General features: G+C 35.4%; 1 protein-coding gene and 1 long non-coding RNA gene across 2 annotated transcripts in view; one reads left to right on the top strand and one right to left on the bottom strand.

Moving 5' to 3' along the window:
- Positions 1-3,466: 3,466 nt before the first annotated feature.
- On the top strand, positions 3,467-5,662 carry LOC127634913 (uncharacterized). Its single transcript, XR_007969424.1, has 3 exons — positions 3,467-3,679; positions 3,754-3,956; positions 5,156-5,662. It is a non-coding gene; the product is annotated as an uncharacterized LOC127634913 (long non-coding RNA).
- A 10,958-nt stretch (positions 5,663-16,620) lies between these two features.
- Positions 16,621-18,665, bottom strand: part of LOC127634896 (potassium voltage-gated channel subfamily C member 1-like) — a 77,147-nt gene continuing 75,102 nt past the window's right edge. Inside the window, exon 5 of the mRNA XM_052114643.1 lies at positions 16,621-18,542. Coding sequence (XP_051970603.1) covers positions 18,529-18,542 — 14 coding nt within the window. The 3' untranslated portion in view covers positions 16,621-18,528. The remainder of the gene's footprint in view (positions 18,543-18,665) is intronic.

The following is an 18,665-nucleotide window of genomic DNA, read 5'->3' as shown; positions in this document are numbered from 1 at the left end:
ATTAGGCAGTGCCTGAATTGATTCCAGTTTTATGGTGGGTCCACACCCCTTGAGGTTTTGATTTGGGGGTGACAGGCTTCCCCACGTGCACCGGTCGGACAATGTAACACTCACAACCCCAAATCGCCCCATCAGACGACATAACACAAACAATCCTGGCACCACCCCAGTGAAATAATTGTGCTTTTAATACGAAAATATCTAATGCACCTCTTTTAAAAGTATTTGTTATATGAGGGAAGATACATTAGGCAGTTTTATTGATAGGCTGCAATGATAAGCTCATAACTTCTCTGCATTCACAAACAGTCATTTTCACTTATAACGCTGGCACCCCCTCCCCCATGGGGGGTCTTTTCCTCCCCAATTTGGAATGCCCAATTTCCACTACTTAGTAGGTCCTTGTGGTGGCACAGTTACTCACCCCAATCAGTTGCCTCTGCTTCTGGGACCATCAATCGGCGCATCTTATCACGTGGCTCACTGTACATGAAACCGTGGAGACTCACAGCATGTGGAGGCTCATGCTACTCTCCACGATACACGCGCAAATTACCAAGCGCCCTATTGAAAATGAGAACCACTAATCGCGACCATGAGGAGGTTACCCCATGTGACTCTACCCTCCCTAGCAACTGGGCCAATATGGTTGCTTAGGAGACCTGGATAAGAACCTTATAGGGGTTCATAATGCCTTATGGGGGGGCACTGGGTTTTGGGTTAGAGGTAAGGTTACAAGCGTAACTACAAATGTAATAAATGCAGGTATTTTAAATGTAAGAACGATGCAACGTTTAAAAATGAGTCTAGCTGACTAATGTTTAGATATGAGACCATGCATATGGTTTATATTATTATCATACTCATAACAGAAAAACTTGAGGTGAAATGTGAAACTGCACACTTTTTAACCTCATGTTTAGGTTGATCAGAATCAAACAGAGGCCTATATTTATTCATGTGGCTTTAAAGAGCAAGTGTTCATGTCCTGGCTTGAAGATGTTCTTGCACAGAAAATCAACTGAAAAATGCTATTAATGATCTGTTTGTCTCTGCAGACAGAATTGAGTAAGTGTAAGATCCTTGTGCGTGTCAGATAAGCAGTAGTTTTGCAACATCTCTGATATCAATCCAATCTTTTAGAGAACTTGAGGTGTGCTGCATCTGATTGGTTTGTCCTAAATAACATCGCTGGATGGCAACACCTAATTCTGCCTCATGATAAGTGCTACCCCGTAGCGTCCTACTTTAGAGCATGCCCTACAAAGTAGCTTTCTCAGCAAATGAGTCTTGCAAAGTGCGTAAATATAGATGGCGATCTGAATGGTGCCAGCATGTTTATTGTAAAAACACTTTGGTTAATATTGCATGATAAGATGTGTTGACATTATGTGCATTTGTGGTATGGAGCTTTAATGTAAAAATAATTTGGTCTATTGCTAAGACATAAGAAATGCCACATGACAAAATCATGCACAAATGAACACACTCTTATTAGAAATAAAATTATTATAACAAAAGATATGATTATTTTCATAATTTTGTAAATGCTTATAATTGTAAATGAATTATTATAATTATTACAACAATATTTGTATTTATAATTAATATATTTCTATTTATTTCTATATATATATATTTACAGTATATGGGCTACATGCAACAATAAATGTACATACACAAATGAACACACTTATTAGAATTACACTTATTATAACAACAGATATTATTATTGCAACTATATTTAAATAAATATAAATGAACCTGCTGTTTTGTGCAACAGCAAAGAACAAGAAGCCAAATCTACTCCCTTGAATCCAGAGAACATGCATCATGATTATTTACCAATGCATTTGCACTTAGATGCTTCTTATTGGCGATTAAGCCAATGCAAGCACATGGTACTCGGGTAGTATTTGCCAACAATGTGATTTGTGCACCGTGTTACAAACATTTATTTAAACACAAATGTGAACGTAATAAGATTATGCCATGTTCTGTGCTTATTTTGTTTTCCATTGTTTAAAGGCCTCATGTGTCATTGTGGGTTACAAATTGCCCAATCTTATCAGTTTCAACACCTCTTATCTTGTGAACTGCTAAAGGTCGTTTTAACAGATTTGTTTGATTTGTTTCTGAATGTCTCCGTGTGCTATCTGATGAGGTTATGGCTGCATAGTGTAACAGGAACTTTGTGGAAGATAAGGAAAGGAAGTAGCAAAACATGCTGAAATGAGTAAAAATGTTTAGAAAAAAAGCAAGTAAAACACAGACTATATTTCATTTTCAAATTCAGAGGTCACTGTTTTTATTTATTTGTTTATTTTTTAAATATGGAGCAAATCTGGCTCCAGTAGAGGTGAAATTACAAGTCAGTTTTGCTTAAATTGCCAATTATCTTTAAATATAAAAATCAAAACAAACTTGATACGTCGAAAAATCTATTTCATTAAACGGTACATTTAAGAATCATAGGGATTGTTACAAAGATAATTCAGCATTAATTCAGTCAAATGTTTAAAAGTGAGATTAACGAGGGAATGGAGCAGATCAGAATAGACTTAATAATAAAAATAAAATAAAATTAAGCTTTGTGGGTTAAGATTGGTTATTTAAATTTTTTTTTGGATGTGTTAATGTTTAAAGAAAATTATATATTTTTTAATATCCCTTGCAGTAATTAATATGCAGCATAGAAATTCAATTGCAGTGTATGAGCAGAAGTTGTAATTCAATAATGAGCCAGCAGGGTGCAGCAGTGAACCGATAACGAGTGTCTTATTTTTTTAAAGGAAAAATACCTTAAACGCTGTACATCACTTGTGTGAGTTACGTAGATTAGAGCACGAATAACAATTCTTGAGTATACAAAATATTTTAAAGCGTTTAATGTCTCCAGTGAACCTTAATGAGACTTCAGAGACATTTTGGCTTTTTTAAGTGCGGAACAAAATACCATTTAAAATATATACTGTCTCCTCAACATGATACAATTATTTAATTTTATTAAATTGTTTTATTTGTTTTATTTAATATTTCTATTATTTTTATTTCATTTTATTTGTTTTTCAGAGGGTTCGACCCACTGATCTATCTATCTATCTATCTATCTATCTATCTATCTATATATATATATATATATATATATATATATATATCTATATATATATATATATATATATATATATATATATATATATATACAATATACAGTTATATATGTGATATGTAGTGGTTCGACCATGTAACCTACTCGAGCAACATAAGATGCAACACAGCCACGTCAGCACATGTTTATGCTTATTAAAAATAATTATAGTTATCTACTTTACTTCTGGACGTCCACAAAAAGTTGTTTCATTGTATAAGGTTTTCTAATAAAAGTTATTGTTCGCTAAAATAGTCGAAAGCGGAACATTTCTTTGGCGTGTTTGTTTGCTGCCGGTGCGCAATAGGACGAGCGCAACCAGGAAGCTGCGTGCAAACACTGAGCTCCAAAAGTGTTTATTAAATGAATTTGAACAGTTCAACGCTGGAGGAAGCTATCGCATTGCTTGAACTGTATCTCGTGGTCATGATAATATCCTTTTCATGGGCTGTTTATTTTATGTTCGTGTCTAAGGCTGGTGTAGGGAAGAATTATGGAATAGACTGGTGAAGAAGTGCAGGAGAGATTTCAGTGAGTTACTTAAAGAAATAAAACCCCCAAATTTTTCAGAACTATGCATTAAACATGCCATTGTCTTTCTGCAGGGGGTTCTGTCTTTTTAAGATGGCGAATCTGGCTCTATATGGTTATTAAAGATTGGAAGTGGACTTCTCCAAGTTCTTGGCAGATGATTTTGATGTGATGGAGTGGGTGAATGGAGCTTTTAAAGTGTGTGCACATGCACAACCTTCTACTCTGGTCATGAAACTGCAGCTCTTTATTCAAGAGGTCAACAACTCTATAGAGGGTGAGTGATGTCGTTATTATAGGTCGACTGATAGTGGATTTTGCCGATTCCAATTACCGATTAATCGGCCAATAGTTTTTAAAATCAATTAATTGAATGTAAAAAAAAAACATTCGTAGTCTTTTCTTACTGTAGCTGGCACAGACATAGATGCTGCAAGTGTCCAAAATTTGTAAAATCCCAGATGCTTGTTGTGCAACCAAAATCCCAGTAATAACCAGGAAAAAAATGAAGATTTTGTGCATAATTTTTCGGGACTTTTATTAATAAATTAGCCTGAAATACACCAGGGACATTTAAAAATGTCTGTGCTTCTGGGGAAACAAAACTTGCGCTTTTACAATCATCTACAATGTATTAGAGTAGAATCACATTAAAATAAACATTGTCATATGGGCTAATAAATACTTAATTAGCATTCATTATTTAACAATAGATCATCATAATAGTACATCATCACTTTTCAATTCAATCACATTTTATATTAATAATCGTGAATTAGTCCAAAAAACAACAATGATGGTGACTAGCAATAGACTGATATATCGGTTTTACCAATTAATCGTTGCTTTTTTGGACCTTTTGGTTATCGGCAAAAATCTATTGTGATATATTTATTTATTTCCTCCGTGAGTGTCTGGCTATGTTACAAATATGGGACATTTATCAGTCATAATAATCAAATCTATCATCTTTGCAGTCAAGCGTTTATCTAGACTTGGAGTATATCAGTTGGTTCTCAATTATACGGTTTGATATGCATTTGTCCCATGGGTCATCTTATTTTGAAGTCTAGCGACGTATCTGGTTTAGCAGCGTCAGATACACAAGTGGAGGCACAACCTCGGCTAATGCACCTGTATGGCTCTGGAGATGGACAGTGCAAAAGCTCAAGCTCTTAAACTCGCAGCTTTGCAAGAATCAGTGAGAATTAAAGTGCGAGAAGTGGAAACCATTTGAATTCGACACTGAATTCTACATCACCACCCTTGAATTTACTATAGTAACACAAACTGTACATTATGCAGATATAGATTGATAATAAATATTATTATTAAGTCTACTTCAGCTCTATTATATTTGTCATAGGCTACATTAGGGGAGTGAGGAAATATAACAAATTTTTGTTGCAACTTATTTACATTTATGCATTTGGCAGACGCTTTTATCCAAAGCGACTTACAGTGCACTTATTACAGGGACAATCCACCCGGAGCAACCTGGAGTTAAGTGCCTTGCTCAAGGATATGGTGGTTGCTGTGGGGATCGAACCAGCAACCTTCTGATTACCAGTTCAGTGCTTCAGACCTCTATGCCACCACTACTTGTAAATATTTATATTTTGTATTTATTGTTTTTACCTGTGTTTAGAGTAGGTCTACTGTTTATAATTACAAAAATGCCATAATTTGTTTTATAAAAATCTTGTTGCATTTAATCACGGGAGTGAAGAAGATCCATGTGTTTACTATGGTGTTGTTATTGTCTTAAATTTTCAAAAGGGCAAATGTAAAATATATTAACAATATCACTTTTATTATTCCTTTCTGTCTTTGCATTTTCATTTTCATTTTATAGGCCCCAGATATAGCCCTTCATCTGAATTCAAGAATCGCAAGGGTTAATCTCACATTCATGATGTGTAACAATACTTTCAAATTATACAATGCATTATTGGGGGGGAACCACTCAAAGAGTAAAATAAACAAACCATTTAAAAATTTGTTGTGTGAAAATTATTTCTCTCTTTTTATTTTATTTTTTATTTTTATTATGACTGCCCAGCAGTTGTGACCTCCTTTCCACCACACCATTACTTTTGTCCCCCAATTCAGTTTTTACTTTTCCTTTTTCCAAAAGTTAGTGTACTTGTTAACCAAGTCGACAAAAGTGTCAGCGAAGAGCATGAAATATGAGACAAGTGAAGTTTGAAGAAAACAAAGAAAAGTCAAGGTAAATATCACTTGAGCAGAATATATTTATCGAGATTCAATCAAGCTGTAATTTTGCCATATTAAGGAAAAAGTGTGAAAATATTATTGCATTTAATGTGTATTTAGAGTAAATCAAATGTTAGTTAGACAATTAGCCTTAGCAAGACAAAGGAGTCTGACATTTTATTTCAAAAAAATTAAAAATGTTATTCCCATCAGCCTCATTTCCAGCACACAATTCCATTAAACACAATACAGAATTTGAGATATGTTGGACATGACAATAATGACATAAATCTCCTGCGAGCATGTATATGAACTGTTGGACATGGTCAGTAGATGAATTAAATAAACCAGAAGTTCTGTTCATAGTGGAAAATGTCCCCAGTTGAAGAAACACCCATATTTGTGCTTTCCAAACTGTTGTGCCAACATAACATTTTTGGTTTGTATTCATATATATACACTCACCTAAAGGATTATTAGGAACACCATACTAATACTGTGTTTGACCCCCTTTCACCTTCAGAACTGCCTTAATTCTACGTGGCATTGATTCAACAAGGTGCTGAAAGCATTCTTTAGAAATGTTGGCCCATATTGATAGGATAGCATCTTGCAGTTGATGGAGATTTGTGGGATGCACATCCAGGGCACGAAGCTCCCGTTCCACCACATCCCAAAGATGCTCTATTGGGTTGAGATCTGGTGACTGTGGGGGCCATTTTAGTACAGTGAACTCATTGTCATGTTCAAGAAACCAATTTGAAATGATTCGAGCTTTGTGACATGGTGCATTATCCTGCTGGAAGTAGCCATCAGAGGATGGGTACATGGTGGCCATAAAGGGATGGACATGGTCAGAAACAATGCTCAGGTAGGCCGTGGCATTTAAACGATACCCAATTGGCACTAAGGGGCCTAAAGTGTGCCAAGAAAACATCCCCCACACCATTACACCACCACCACCAGCCTGCACAGTGGTAACAAGGCATGATGGATCCATGTTCTCATTCTGTTTACGCCAAATTCTGACTCTACCATCTGAATGTCTCAACAGAAATCAGACTCATCAGACCAGGCAACATTTTTCCAGTCTTCAACTGTCCAATTTTGGTGAGCTCTTGCAAATTGTAGCCTCTTTTTCCTATTTGTAGTGGAGATGAGTGGTACCCGGTGGAGTCTTCTGCTGTTGGAGCCCATCCGCCTCAAGGTTGTGCGTGTTGTGGCTTCACAAATGCTTTGCTGCATACCTCGGTTGTAACGAGTGGTTATTTCAGGCAAAGTTGCTCTTCTATCAGCTTGAATCAGTCGGCCCATTCTCCTCTGACCTCTAGCATCAACAAGGCATTTTCAGCCCACAGGACTGCCGCATACTTGATGTTTTTCCTTTTCACACCATTCTTTGTAAACCCTAGAAATGGTTGTGCGTGAAAATCCCAGTAACTGAGCAGATTGTGAAATACTCAGACCGGCCCGTCTGGCACCAACAACCATGCCACGCTCAAAATTGCTTAAATCACCTTTCTTTCCCATTCTGACATTCAGTTTGGAGTTCAGGAGATTGTCTTGACCAGGACCACACCCCTAAATGCATTGAAGCAACTGCCATGTGATTGGTTGATTAGATAATTGCATTAATGAGAAATTGAACAGGTGTTCCTAATAATCCTTTAGGTGAGTGTATGAAGTTTAAGAATGTTGGGAGACCCCCATTCATTCTCATTACAGTAATAGGGAAATAATTGCTATATTATTTACATTTTAATGTACAATTGTAAACATTCATAATGGAAAATATCATTTTAAAAATGCTAAAAAAATATATAACATATAAGCAATTATAATAAGACTTATTATTATAATTTCAGTGTCTAGACAGAGTAATGTTCATTATAGTAATTATCATTACAGTAATGAGAAGTTAGGGTGAAAGTGTGCTTAATTGTCTTGAAAATAACATCACAATGCATATTGAATAGGTACTTGTATACTCTTCTGTTTAATTGAATGTGTGTTTTTCTTTTCTCATTTTCTTGTGTCTGTGTGAATGTGTGTTAGGTGAGTGTGACCGCTTGAAGGTGGCAGAGCTGGTGTTGTATGTTTATTCACCTTATATGAGTTATCAGATGCAGTACGGAGACCTAGAGGAGACAAACTTACTGATCCAACTCAGTGCTGTTCCACTAGTGAGTACACGGCATATTTCAGTTTTGCTATGGAGTCCTGACTAGTACAAATGCAAAAGCTTCCAAGCACTTCCTCTGTGTATTGTTCTAAATGTGTGTGTGTGTGTGTGTGTGTGTGTAAGGAGCATGGTGAGGTGCTGGACTGTGTGTTGGAGCTCACACACTCTGTGCAGAAGGTCTTGGTTTGGCTGCCGCTGCTGTTGATCGTGGTGTTAAATTCACAGATGGTCTCAGAGTGTGTGGACTCATCAAAGCCCTCCGAGCTCTTTTCAACAAGTATGAATCACACACACATTTACTCCACATGCACACACCCACATGCTAGTATTGACCGGTCTCTCTCTCTCTCTCTCTCTCGCTCTCTCTCTCTCTCAGGTATGTGTCAGATTTTTCAGTCACTCTTCAGTCAATCAGAAAGAAGTACAAGTTAGAGGACTCGCCCACATCTGAGATATTCACAGAGGATTGGACGGCTTTCCAGAACTCTGTCAGGTGCGCAGGGTTTTATTTTCCCCCCAATGGTGAAATTTAGTATATTTAATTATTAAAGTCATTAATTGGTTCTTCCGTCCTTTCATAATGACAAATCATAACAAGACACCAAAAGTACAAGGACTAACACAAGGATGCCTGTAATTAGGCACTTTAATGGCACAGTCTCATAGCAGAGATCCAAAATATTCTGTCAATTGAATTTAGAATTACAGTTTTGATACCGTCACTGTGCACTCAAATGTGTTTCTGTGCGTGGTATATATTTGTCTGTAGATTGGGCAGTATATTATGTCTTTGCCTCTGCATTTGGAGCCATTTGTGACTCAAGAGGATCCAGCGTTGGAACTTGCATTACACACTGACAAACTACCCTACCCGCCAGAACAAGGAAGATAACCTCATACTCGCACAAACGTACACTGCCAAACCACTGTACTCAGCAAATATACACACATAAGTGGCCGCTTAGGGCCCCCGAGCCACCGTGGGGGATTCGTGGAGAAGATGGGTCTCAAAGTAGGATTCCGCATAGGGCCCCCGTATGCCCCGAAACGGCCCTGCGCACATGTGTACTTGACATGAAAATGTCCTGCAGTGTGACTTGATGTGTGTCATCTCAAACTAAATTATTGTATAATTATACATGCCGGTTTTATGATCTCAGGCTAAATGGAATTTAAATACTTGTACTTTGAAATATTGATTTGTGAAATGGCAGGACTAATTGAAGTAAACTGAGCTAAAGCTTATTTAGAAGGTGATTTAAACTGAAATATTTAAAAAGAAATACAGCATCTAAAATATACATTTTCCCTTATATAGTACATTCATTTAAATGTATTTTTTGAAATATATATATTCTAAACGTATATGGACGAATATCATTTATAAAAGAAACGGTGATATGTTGTATATATACATTTTACCTTCTACATTCATCTAAAAAAATTCCTACATTTAGATGGATGACAATATTTAAAAGAAATCAGTTACAGCACCTAAAATTTTCCCACATACATCCATATGAATGTATTTTAAATAAATAACTTTTTTTTTTTTTTATTTGTATGGATGACAATAAAATTATATATATATATATATATTTATTAATGGTGATCAGTTTCAGCACTTAAAATATAAATTTTTCCTGACACATTTATATAAATGTACTTTTAATAAGTTTAATATTTTTGAATGTAAATGCAGACAATAATATTTAAAAGAAATGGGCTGTTACAGCGCCTAAAATAAAATGTTTTCCTTATACATTCATTTAAATGAGTTTAAATGAAATATTCTTAAATTTATGTGGACAAAAATAGTATTTAAAATAAATTGTGATTAGTTACAGCACCTAAAATATGTATTTTCCCTTATACATACATATAATTGTACTTTTGATAAAATCAAATTTTAACATTGTTTTTTTTTTTTTACATTTAAATTGACGACAATAATATTTAAAACCTGGTGATCAGTTGCAGCACCTAAAATATAATTTTTTCCTTGTTTATAATAATAAGAATTTTAATAAAATACAATATTTAAAAATTTCTGGGCAACATTAATATTTAAAATGTACGGAAGCCCTGAACCGCAAGGTGAAAAAATTAAATAAAATATTGTGTCTCAGTTCGTGCCTGAGCCTTCTTTTAGCAGTCTTGGGAAATAAGAGCACATAACTTATAATTGAGAATTTTAACTAAATTAAGAGGATAAAATGAAAAGAAAACGGGTTTAGTTACCAAAAATGTGCATGATGGTATGAATCAGGAAGAGACAGATATGGGATAATGCGAATTATAATTATTTTTGTAACACCCAACCATAATTACGGTACAAACAGTTAAACAAATATTTACAGAATATGTACAAATAGTAAGACAATGTCAAACCAGACAAAAGGAGTGAAGGACAATGAGCGGAGCTAAAGCAAAGAAAATACAAATATGAAAACAATACCTAAACTAAACAAACATCATAAATACAGAGGGTAGCACCCGCTCCTTACCTGGTGTGTTTAGACAAACTCAAATGCTATGTAGTGTAGATCACGTGACATGCTACCCTATCCCCACTCTCAAAGTCCGGGAAGTTTGTTTTGTATGAGTGATTTAAGTGAAGCAATGTCACAACAGATAAACCAAGTAACAAACTTGGAAAGGAAAATTAAACCATTACGAAATACAGCTTTAACAACAAAATGGTTGTCTCGCTAATACATCAATCAGATAGCTATACAAGTCCGAAGACAAACGAGAGATAAACAAGCCTCTTTCCTCTTGTCACTTCCAGGTTTTATAGAGAGAAGGGGAGTCTCCTTGAGGGGGATGTTGTCATGGTAACTAATCATGATTGACAAGATGAATAACCAATCACTGAACCTAAGAATCATGACAGTAAAGATGAATGAGAGGAAAGAAAACACAATCGAAATACGCTGCAGAATGTAACACTCTTTAAAAAAAAAAATATATTTCTCTTAAATATTTTTTTACACTCTTCAAAAAAATACAATTTCTCTCTTCAATAAAGGAATGCAGTACCAACCTTGGCCACCAGGTGCCATTATCAGTAAACATGCTGTCAGTTTCTCTATCAGTTTTATGCTTAAAAATGTTTTTTTTGAAGAGAATTGTTTTTTTGTTTTTTTTGAAGAGTGAAAGAAATTATTATTTTAAGAGAGAGAATTTTTTTTTTTTAAGCTAGCAAGACATTTTTAAGGCTCAGGAACGCATTTTCTTTTTCTTCACCTTGCGGTTCAGGGCTTCCGTACAAATGAATGCTTATCAGTTACAGCACCTAAAATATACATATTCCCTTATACATTCATATAAATTTATTTTTAATAAAATATTTAATTACAATTCTTGATTGATTAAATTATGAACTAATGAATGATTAACAATCGATTACATCCTGCATTTTAATTTAAAATCTTGATGCTGGGGGAAAAAAAGTTAATAGACATGTTATTTATATATACTCACATTTTTGATTGACATGTCCATTTCTTTCTGTAGGTGATGATGTACCAGAGCTTGAGAACACTGCAGATTATTGGCTGGGCTCCATCGCCAGGGCAACCATGCAGACTTATTGTGATGTCATCCAACAGATTCCTGAGCTCACATGCAACTAAACAGCTTGCAACTGATATCGGTGACATCACAATTCCAGCACAATAACCAAATTGCTTCAACACACTTGATACGCAAGGAAACTGTTAAGCTAATCATTGTAGATATCAGTGAATTAATATTACAGTGAAACATGTTTTTTTTTTGTAAAGAATTTGTAAGAAAGTGCCTTGGACTTCTTATTTCAATAACTGACTGATTATTCTGTTGTCAAATTGAATTGTTTGTTGGTATTAAAGTTTTAGTAAAACTTTTCTTGTGCTTAACAGATTACCTGAGTAATGTCATGGAAGCTCTGGGGCTGCAGACCACTGAAACGCTCCAGAATATTGTCACACTTCTTCGTGCTAAACCAGATGAATACCGGCAGACCGCCAAACCTCTCCCACGCAGGCTGTCGTCCTCCATCGCCACCACGAGGAGTCTGGAGTACTGGACGTGAAAAAGACGGGTGTATGGATGTTCGTTGAAGAACCTTTACTGTATAAACACCAAAACGTGAAACTAAACAAATCTAATATTCCCCAACAAATGGTTAATCTATAAATGTGGCTTATGTTCTGCATCTTTTTGTGATTTTAAGAATTTAGAACTCTCTTGTTATTTTGATTGTTTTGTCGAAGTAAAATGACAAAGATGTAAGTGTACAAAAATAAACCTTACTTGAGTTCTGCTGGTTTGAAGAGATTTTACATTTTAGTGGCACAATGAAAGGTTAGAAATGTGTTCTGTGGGGTCAGATTCAACATTTTCCTTGATGCAAATTGAACAGGAAAGCTCTTTTGTGTCTGGTATAAAACACTATGGCCACGTTCTACATGATAACTTCCTAATGCTTCTCATATCTTTCTGACTTAATATGGTTTCATATCTGCTCATTTAAGAAAATAAATGATCTGAACGGTTAAATGTGCATCATATCTTTGTATGTGTTCAGCAGTGCAAAATTATATTAGGTTACTAGTTAATTTGTAGATGGACCACAGTTTTCAATATTTTCATATAATAGTATAGTATACATTCTCTTTAATTCCTCCAAATATCTCCCAATATTTCTTAAAAAATCATCCAACTAATTGTCCCTGCTCTTGAAGGAATATATATTTATATATGTATGTAATATATATAAAAAATGAAGTAATTTTTAAGATGTAAATCACATTTTACCAATTTAATATGTAAACCATATTTTACCTAGTTTAATTAAAATAAAAGAAAATGTTTTTAATGTAATTTTTTTGTTTATGTAGTACTGCTCATATATTTTTGCATTTCTAAAATACACAAAATCATTATTTTAATAATTATTTAACAAAATTCCATCAAATTTAATTGAGTAAACAGTTTTATACATTTTATTTGGCTAAATTTGATGTAATTGTGTTCCGAAATTGAAATGCATACGAAACAATTGGCTAAAATATATATATTTTTTGAGTGTGCACATGTTAATAAAGATGCATAAGAAATGTTCTGAAACCTGAATATATTTAATTAAACATTTTCTCCAGTATAGGTGTGTGTGTGTGTGTGTGTGTGTGTGTGTGTGTGTGTGTGTGTGTGTGTGTGTGTGTGTGTGTGTGTGTGTGTTCTCTCTATCTAGGCAGGTACACCTGTAAAACAGAACCATGTGTATAATATGCAGCACAAAAAAAAAGCACAAGAAGGTTGTTAATCACTTTAATCATATTGATTACTGATCATGTTGATTGATCGGGTGATTGGCAGTGGTCAGAGAGGTGGTGATTGCATATCTGTAATTCAAGTACATCAAATAAAACTTGATACACAGGAAACAGTGATCAAACTGACATTGGATACAAGAGCAGGCACAGTTAATCGCACAATAAGAAATAGATGCAGACAGATCTACCATTCCAAATGATTAAAAAATGGCAGTGCTTATGTTAAACAAAAGAGAATGAACTTGTCCAAAAAAGAAAATGCCTCATGGGATGAAACAAAATGCCTCATGGGATGAAACACTAGGCTTTTGCCAGTGTGGATATGCGTTGTTGTGTTTTTGCTGGAAGCATGCTTTAAAATATTTATTATGCGTTACTTTGCGACCCTTCGACCGAAGTGGTCTTAATGCCTTCTAAAATAAAACCAGCAGGCATTTTTTTTTAAACAATTGAACAACAACAAGGTGGTCATAAAAATATGAAATAGATTTGAATGGAACAAAGTAATGGACAACAACAAAAACTCTGTATAAAATATAAATCATTCGATAAATCGATAATTATAAAACTATAAATATGCACAACTTTGAAAAAAACAAAGAACTATTTGGGCTATAATGTTTCATTGGAAACGGACCCAGTGACCCAGCAATGGAGACATCTCGTTTTCGCTTGCTAAGGTTTCGAAAATATATGCTGTATCATATTGCCTTTCTCCTAAAGGTCACATATCAGAAGCCGATGATATCAGCAGACACTGAATAACACAAACCGTCCCATTGCTACGACACCAGACCTCTGCCTGCTCAAACCTTTACAATCTCTCAAATTCCTTTTCTAATTAGTCCTTTCCTCATTTTCTGTTGAATTGTCAATTAGCAGACGATAATTTTCATCTAAAGTAAAAATGTGGCAATGACAGGAAGGCTTAGGTACAACATGGCGTCAAGTACCTTGTTCAAGGTTCATAGGTTTGCCCAAACTGGCATTCACCACCCCATGCCTTTAAAGCTCCTAGAACGCCCATACATCTTCATGCAGCATATTGATATATGACCACATCTGCAATGACCATTATATGGCAACATGAACCTTGACGTATTTGCTTCATCCATAAGCATTTCTGTGATTAAAGTACCGAAAATATTATTCATGTACATCACATATGATTCACCCATCATATTAAGCTAGCAATACCTTGCATAGGACTTCTGTATCTCGCTTATGATTATTGCAACATTTTGAATGATAGCCTGCGATTATCAGCCCTACTGGAAAATCCAGATTAAGCTGAAAGCTGTTTTGGAACATGTTAGCTGGTTTCTAGCTGGTCAATGCTACCATAGTTGCCGGTTTTCTGCTAGGCCAAGTTGGTCTAGCACCTTTGACCATCTGAGACCAGCTAGAAACAAGCTAGCATGTCCCAAAACACAGCTGCAAGTTTAAAGTCAATTTGTGAGTAGATAGGGTTTATTTTTTAATGTCCTAATTGCTGCTAGCAAAGCTTTAGTAGAGCAGATCAGCCTGTGATGTTATTATGGAAGCTACAGTGCTACAATGCTAAATATGCTACTGAACTGTTTAGCTTGCTCAGTGCTAAACATGATGCTAAGAATTTAAGCAGAATCTCAACTATCATGTTTTCTACTAGCCAAAAGCTAAATGTTTAGCTTTAGCATTGTGTCCCACAACAAATTCTATGATAAATATCTGTCTCAAACAAGATTTTCCAGTATGTCTTATTAAAAAAAATATATTTTTATTTATTTATGCTAAATGCTAGCTAATATAAGCCAGTGATGTTATGAAAGCTGCAGTGCTACAATGCTAAAGATACTACTAAACTTTGTGCTTGCTCAGTGCTAGCTAAACTTGAGGCCCCATTTTGAAACAAGAACTATTATTTTTTCTGTTAGCCTAAAAATTGTGCTGTAAAAACTTTTGATAGCCTACTGATAAAACTGTACAGCCAAACAACCAAATTAGCATGACTAAAGTTAGCGTTTTTCATGGTATGTTTAACAGCGTGCAGAGAGCGCACATATCAACATATACAGTTGAAACTAAACATTAGCAAGACTTCTCTAGTATTAAATTAAATTTCACTCTTAATCGTAGTCAAAAACCAAAACATTTAAATGTAAAGTGAGTAATATTTTGGATGTGAAAAGTCTCTCTATTTATTTATATTATATAGTCATTATTTAGCAATTTATGCACTTAACTTTAATAAATTCTGTGGTGGCTTGCACATAACCAGACTGTATCTCGAAACCACTATCACTAAAAGAGACGAGGTGAGAAATAGCAAAAGACAGGCAGAGGTCTGGTGCGGAACTGAGCTTGTTGACCTGAGATTAGAGACACAACGCCTCTACAAAAAAACAGTTTTCCACACGGTACCTATAAGGAAGACACCGAGACAAATACGAGTCTCCTCTTTGCCTTGCTACAATTGAACAGATCTCTGGGTTATCATTCATATTATTGCCAATGAGAGAAAGTGAACTCCGAGACAATGAAACGCTATCAGCCCCTATATATGCATGCCGGGAAAAGAGGCCATATCCCGCTTACAGAGAGTTCTAGCACAGTTGTTACCATGGCTACAGAGGAACCTAATGCTGTATACAGACAAACATTAGCTGAACAATTCAGAACTACAGTAAGTTAACGGTCCAGCCTCTCGGAATACCAAAACATACAAGTCAAACAGTCAATGAAAATAAAAAGTGAAACATTTGAACTTAACAAGAAAGGTACATGGGGCAGTATGTAGCAGAACATATTTTGATGGCATTTAGATTTGTTTTATTTTTTGTTTTATCTTAAAGGGATAGTTCACTCCAAAAAGACATTTATGTTAAAATGTATTTAATTCACCCACAAGTTGTTCCAAGCCTTCCTTTCTTTCACTTTCATTGTATGGTCAAATGATGCAATGAAAGAAAATGGTGACTGACACTTACATTCTGCCTAACATCTCCTTTTGTATTCCATGGAAGAAAGAAAGTAATACAGGTTTGGAACAACATGAGGTCGAGTAAATGATGACGGAATTTCTATTTTTGGGTGAACTATCCTTTTAAACTAATAGAACAGTTCATTGTGTAGCTCGCAGTCAGAATTTATTCACATTTTCTTCCTATTTCAAAACAAAATATAGCTCTTTTAAATATATTATTTTCTTATATATCCATTGCATATCATTTTTTTTTCTATTTATCAACATCTTTATTATTAATACCTTTTTTTTTATTACTATTTTAGCCCTCCTCACTTCAACTAAGGGCTCGCAGAAAATACAGTCATGCAAAGTTTTCATGCTGGTAAACAAAGTTACAAAAATGCATTTTAAATTTTTTTTTCTTTCCAAGTTGTTGGTTTTCTCCCATTTGTTTTTTCTTTTTTCATATTTTGACATCCATTTTCTCACAGTTCAGTCTAAGAGGGGGAAAAAATGCGTTTGATGAAACGCAGTTCCGTTTACACCCTCCCTCCAAGAGAGCAAATTTTCTTTGTTCCCTCTTTGTGTGTGTGTGTGTGTGTGTGTGTGTGTGTGTGTGTGTGTGTGTGTGTGTGTGTGTGTGTGTGTGTGTGTGTGTGTGTGTTGTTCAAGTTCTTTGTGTGGCTGTTTGTAGTCTGGTTGGAATTGCATTTGTTGCACTGTGGCGTTGCATTCCTGGTGAAGCTCAAAATATAAATTTGTTCTTTTGTTTCGTACATTTATTCTTCTTGATTTGCCTGGTGACACCTCCTAGAATGCTCCATCTGATTGGTTAAGAAGGAGCAACACTTAGAGACATCCAGCCAAAAGGAGAAAGTGGAGGGAAACTTGGGACAAAAATGGAGGGAAACTTTGAAGGCAGTTTTAGACTCCTGAAAAGGGAACATTTTAAGAATGTCTCTGCATTTCCCTGACCTTTAAACCCTCTTTCAAAGAAAAGTAAACAAACTTGCGTTTGTTATTGGTCCTAGCACGCTAATGTGTGCATGTACTGTATATAATCTATGGCAGCATACGCTCTACTAAATTACAAACAAAATCTAAATCAAACGCAAAAATACAAAATAAATATCTATATCCAGTAACAAGTTAGGCCATTGCAAAAATTGGAATTCTATAAACTCCTCAGTTTGAGGCTTTGGGGCAATGCCCGGCAAAACAACAGGGTACTTTTGAAATTAAAGCACCCCTGGCAGTATATTCAATCTGTTCGCATTTAAAGGGACAGGACAACTTCACTGGCTTGAAGGGTAGAATTTGACAGACAGTTAAGGTCTGACAGGGATAATCTGTAGCTATTTTGTGCCCTTTTAGCTTTGTACATTATTTGGTCACAGAAAATGGCCTTTGGTCTGTTGGGACTGGGTTTTTAATGTTGCCTCCCCTGAACTCGAGGAGAGAATTGGAAGAATTGTGTTTCGCTTGTGCAGTATGTTAGATTCATTCAAAAATAAAAGCTACTCTAAGACTCAGACTTTTCTCAGACAGGGTATGGAAACTACCACACGGCAATGCACAAACGACACATTTTGCTGCTAAAATGCTGCGTGGTAAAAACAAGAAACGAATTGTGCATGACTAAGACTTTTTAGTCATTCTGTGCAAACTGTCAATGAATATCAGGCTCTAAAATGTTTTTTGGAGAGTTCCCCCAGCCAAGAAATGCTACATGGTCTTAGCAGAAATGCTACATAATTATTCTAATATCTTGATCCTTCATTCTTATATATAGATTAATATACAGAAACTCAGGGCCCAGATCAATGCGACAGTCAAAACATCTGGTGTTTTGATCTTAAATGGCAGACAAAAAAACAATGGAATGTTTTCCTTTCGTTCCTTAAAGAGTCATTTTGCTCTTTCTAGGTGTCAGTGCAATGTTCAGTTCAGTCAGTCTGTATAAAGAGGAGTGATCCTGGATTTTCGGTGAGGTTGCTTTGGTTACCGTGTGAAGATCCGGCCCCACGGAAATTTCAGATTTTCTTTGGGGGGTCCCCCATGCAGTCACACCTTCTTGCCACTCCGAAATCCCTCACATATCCCGCGTGGATGATATGGCCCCATCGCCAAAATCTTCAGGATTCAGTGACAAACTGTGTCTCCTTAAAAGAATTGCCAAATGCTAGAAACTTAACACTGTGGACAAAAACAGAAATATAATGGAATTGTTAGAAAAAAACATCTAATATGTCCTATTGAGTTACCAAACACAAAATTTAGAAATGTTTTTAAGACAACTACACAAATACAAAAACTGAA

The sequence above is a fragment of the Xyrauchen texanus genome, chromosome 42, assembly GCF_025860055.1.
Source record: "Xyrauchen texanus isolate HMW12.3.18 chromosome 42, RBS_HiC_50CHRs, whole genome shotgun sequence".
In the NCBI taxonomy this organism is placed as follows: Eukaryota; Metazoa; Chordata; class Actinopteri; order Cypriniformes; family Catostomidae; genus Xyrauchen; species Xyrauchen texanus.
Note: the sequence above shows the minus strand (reverse complement) of the source record. Positions and strands in the feature narration are given on the sequence as shown.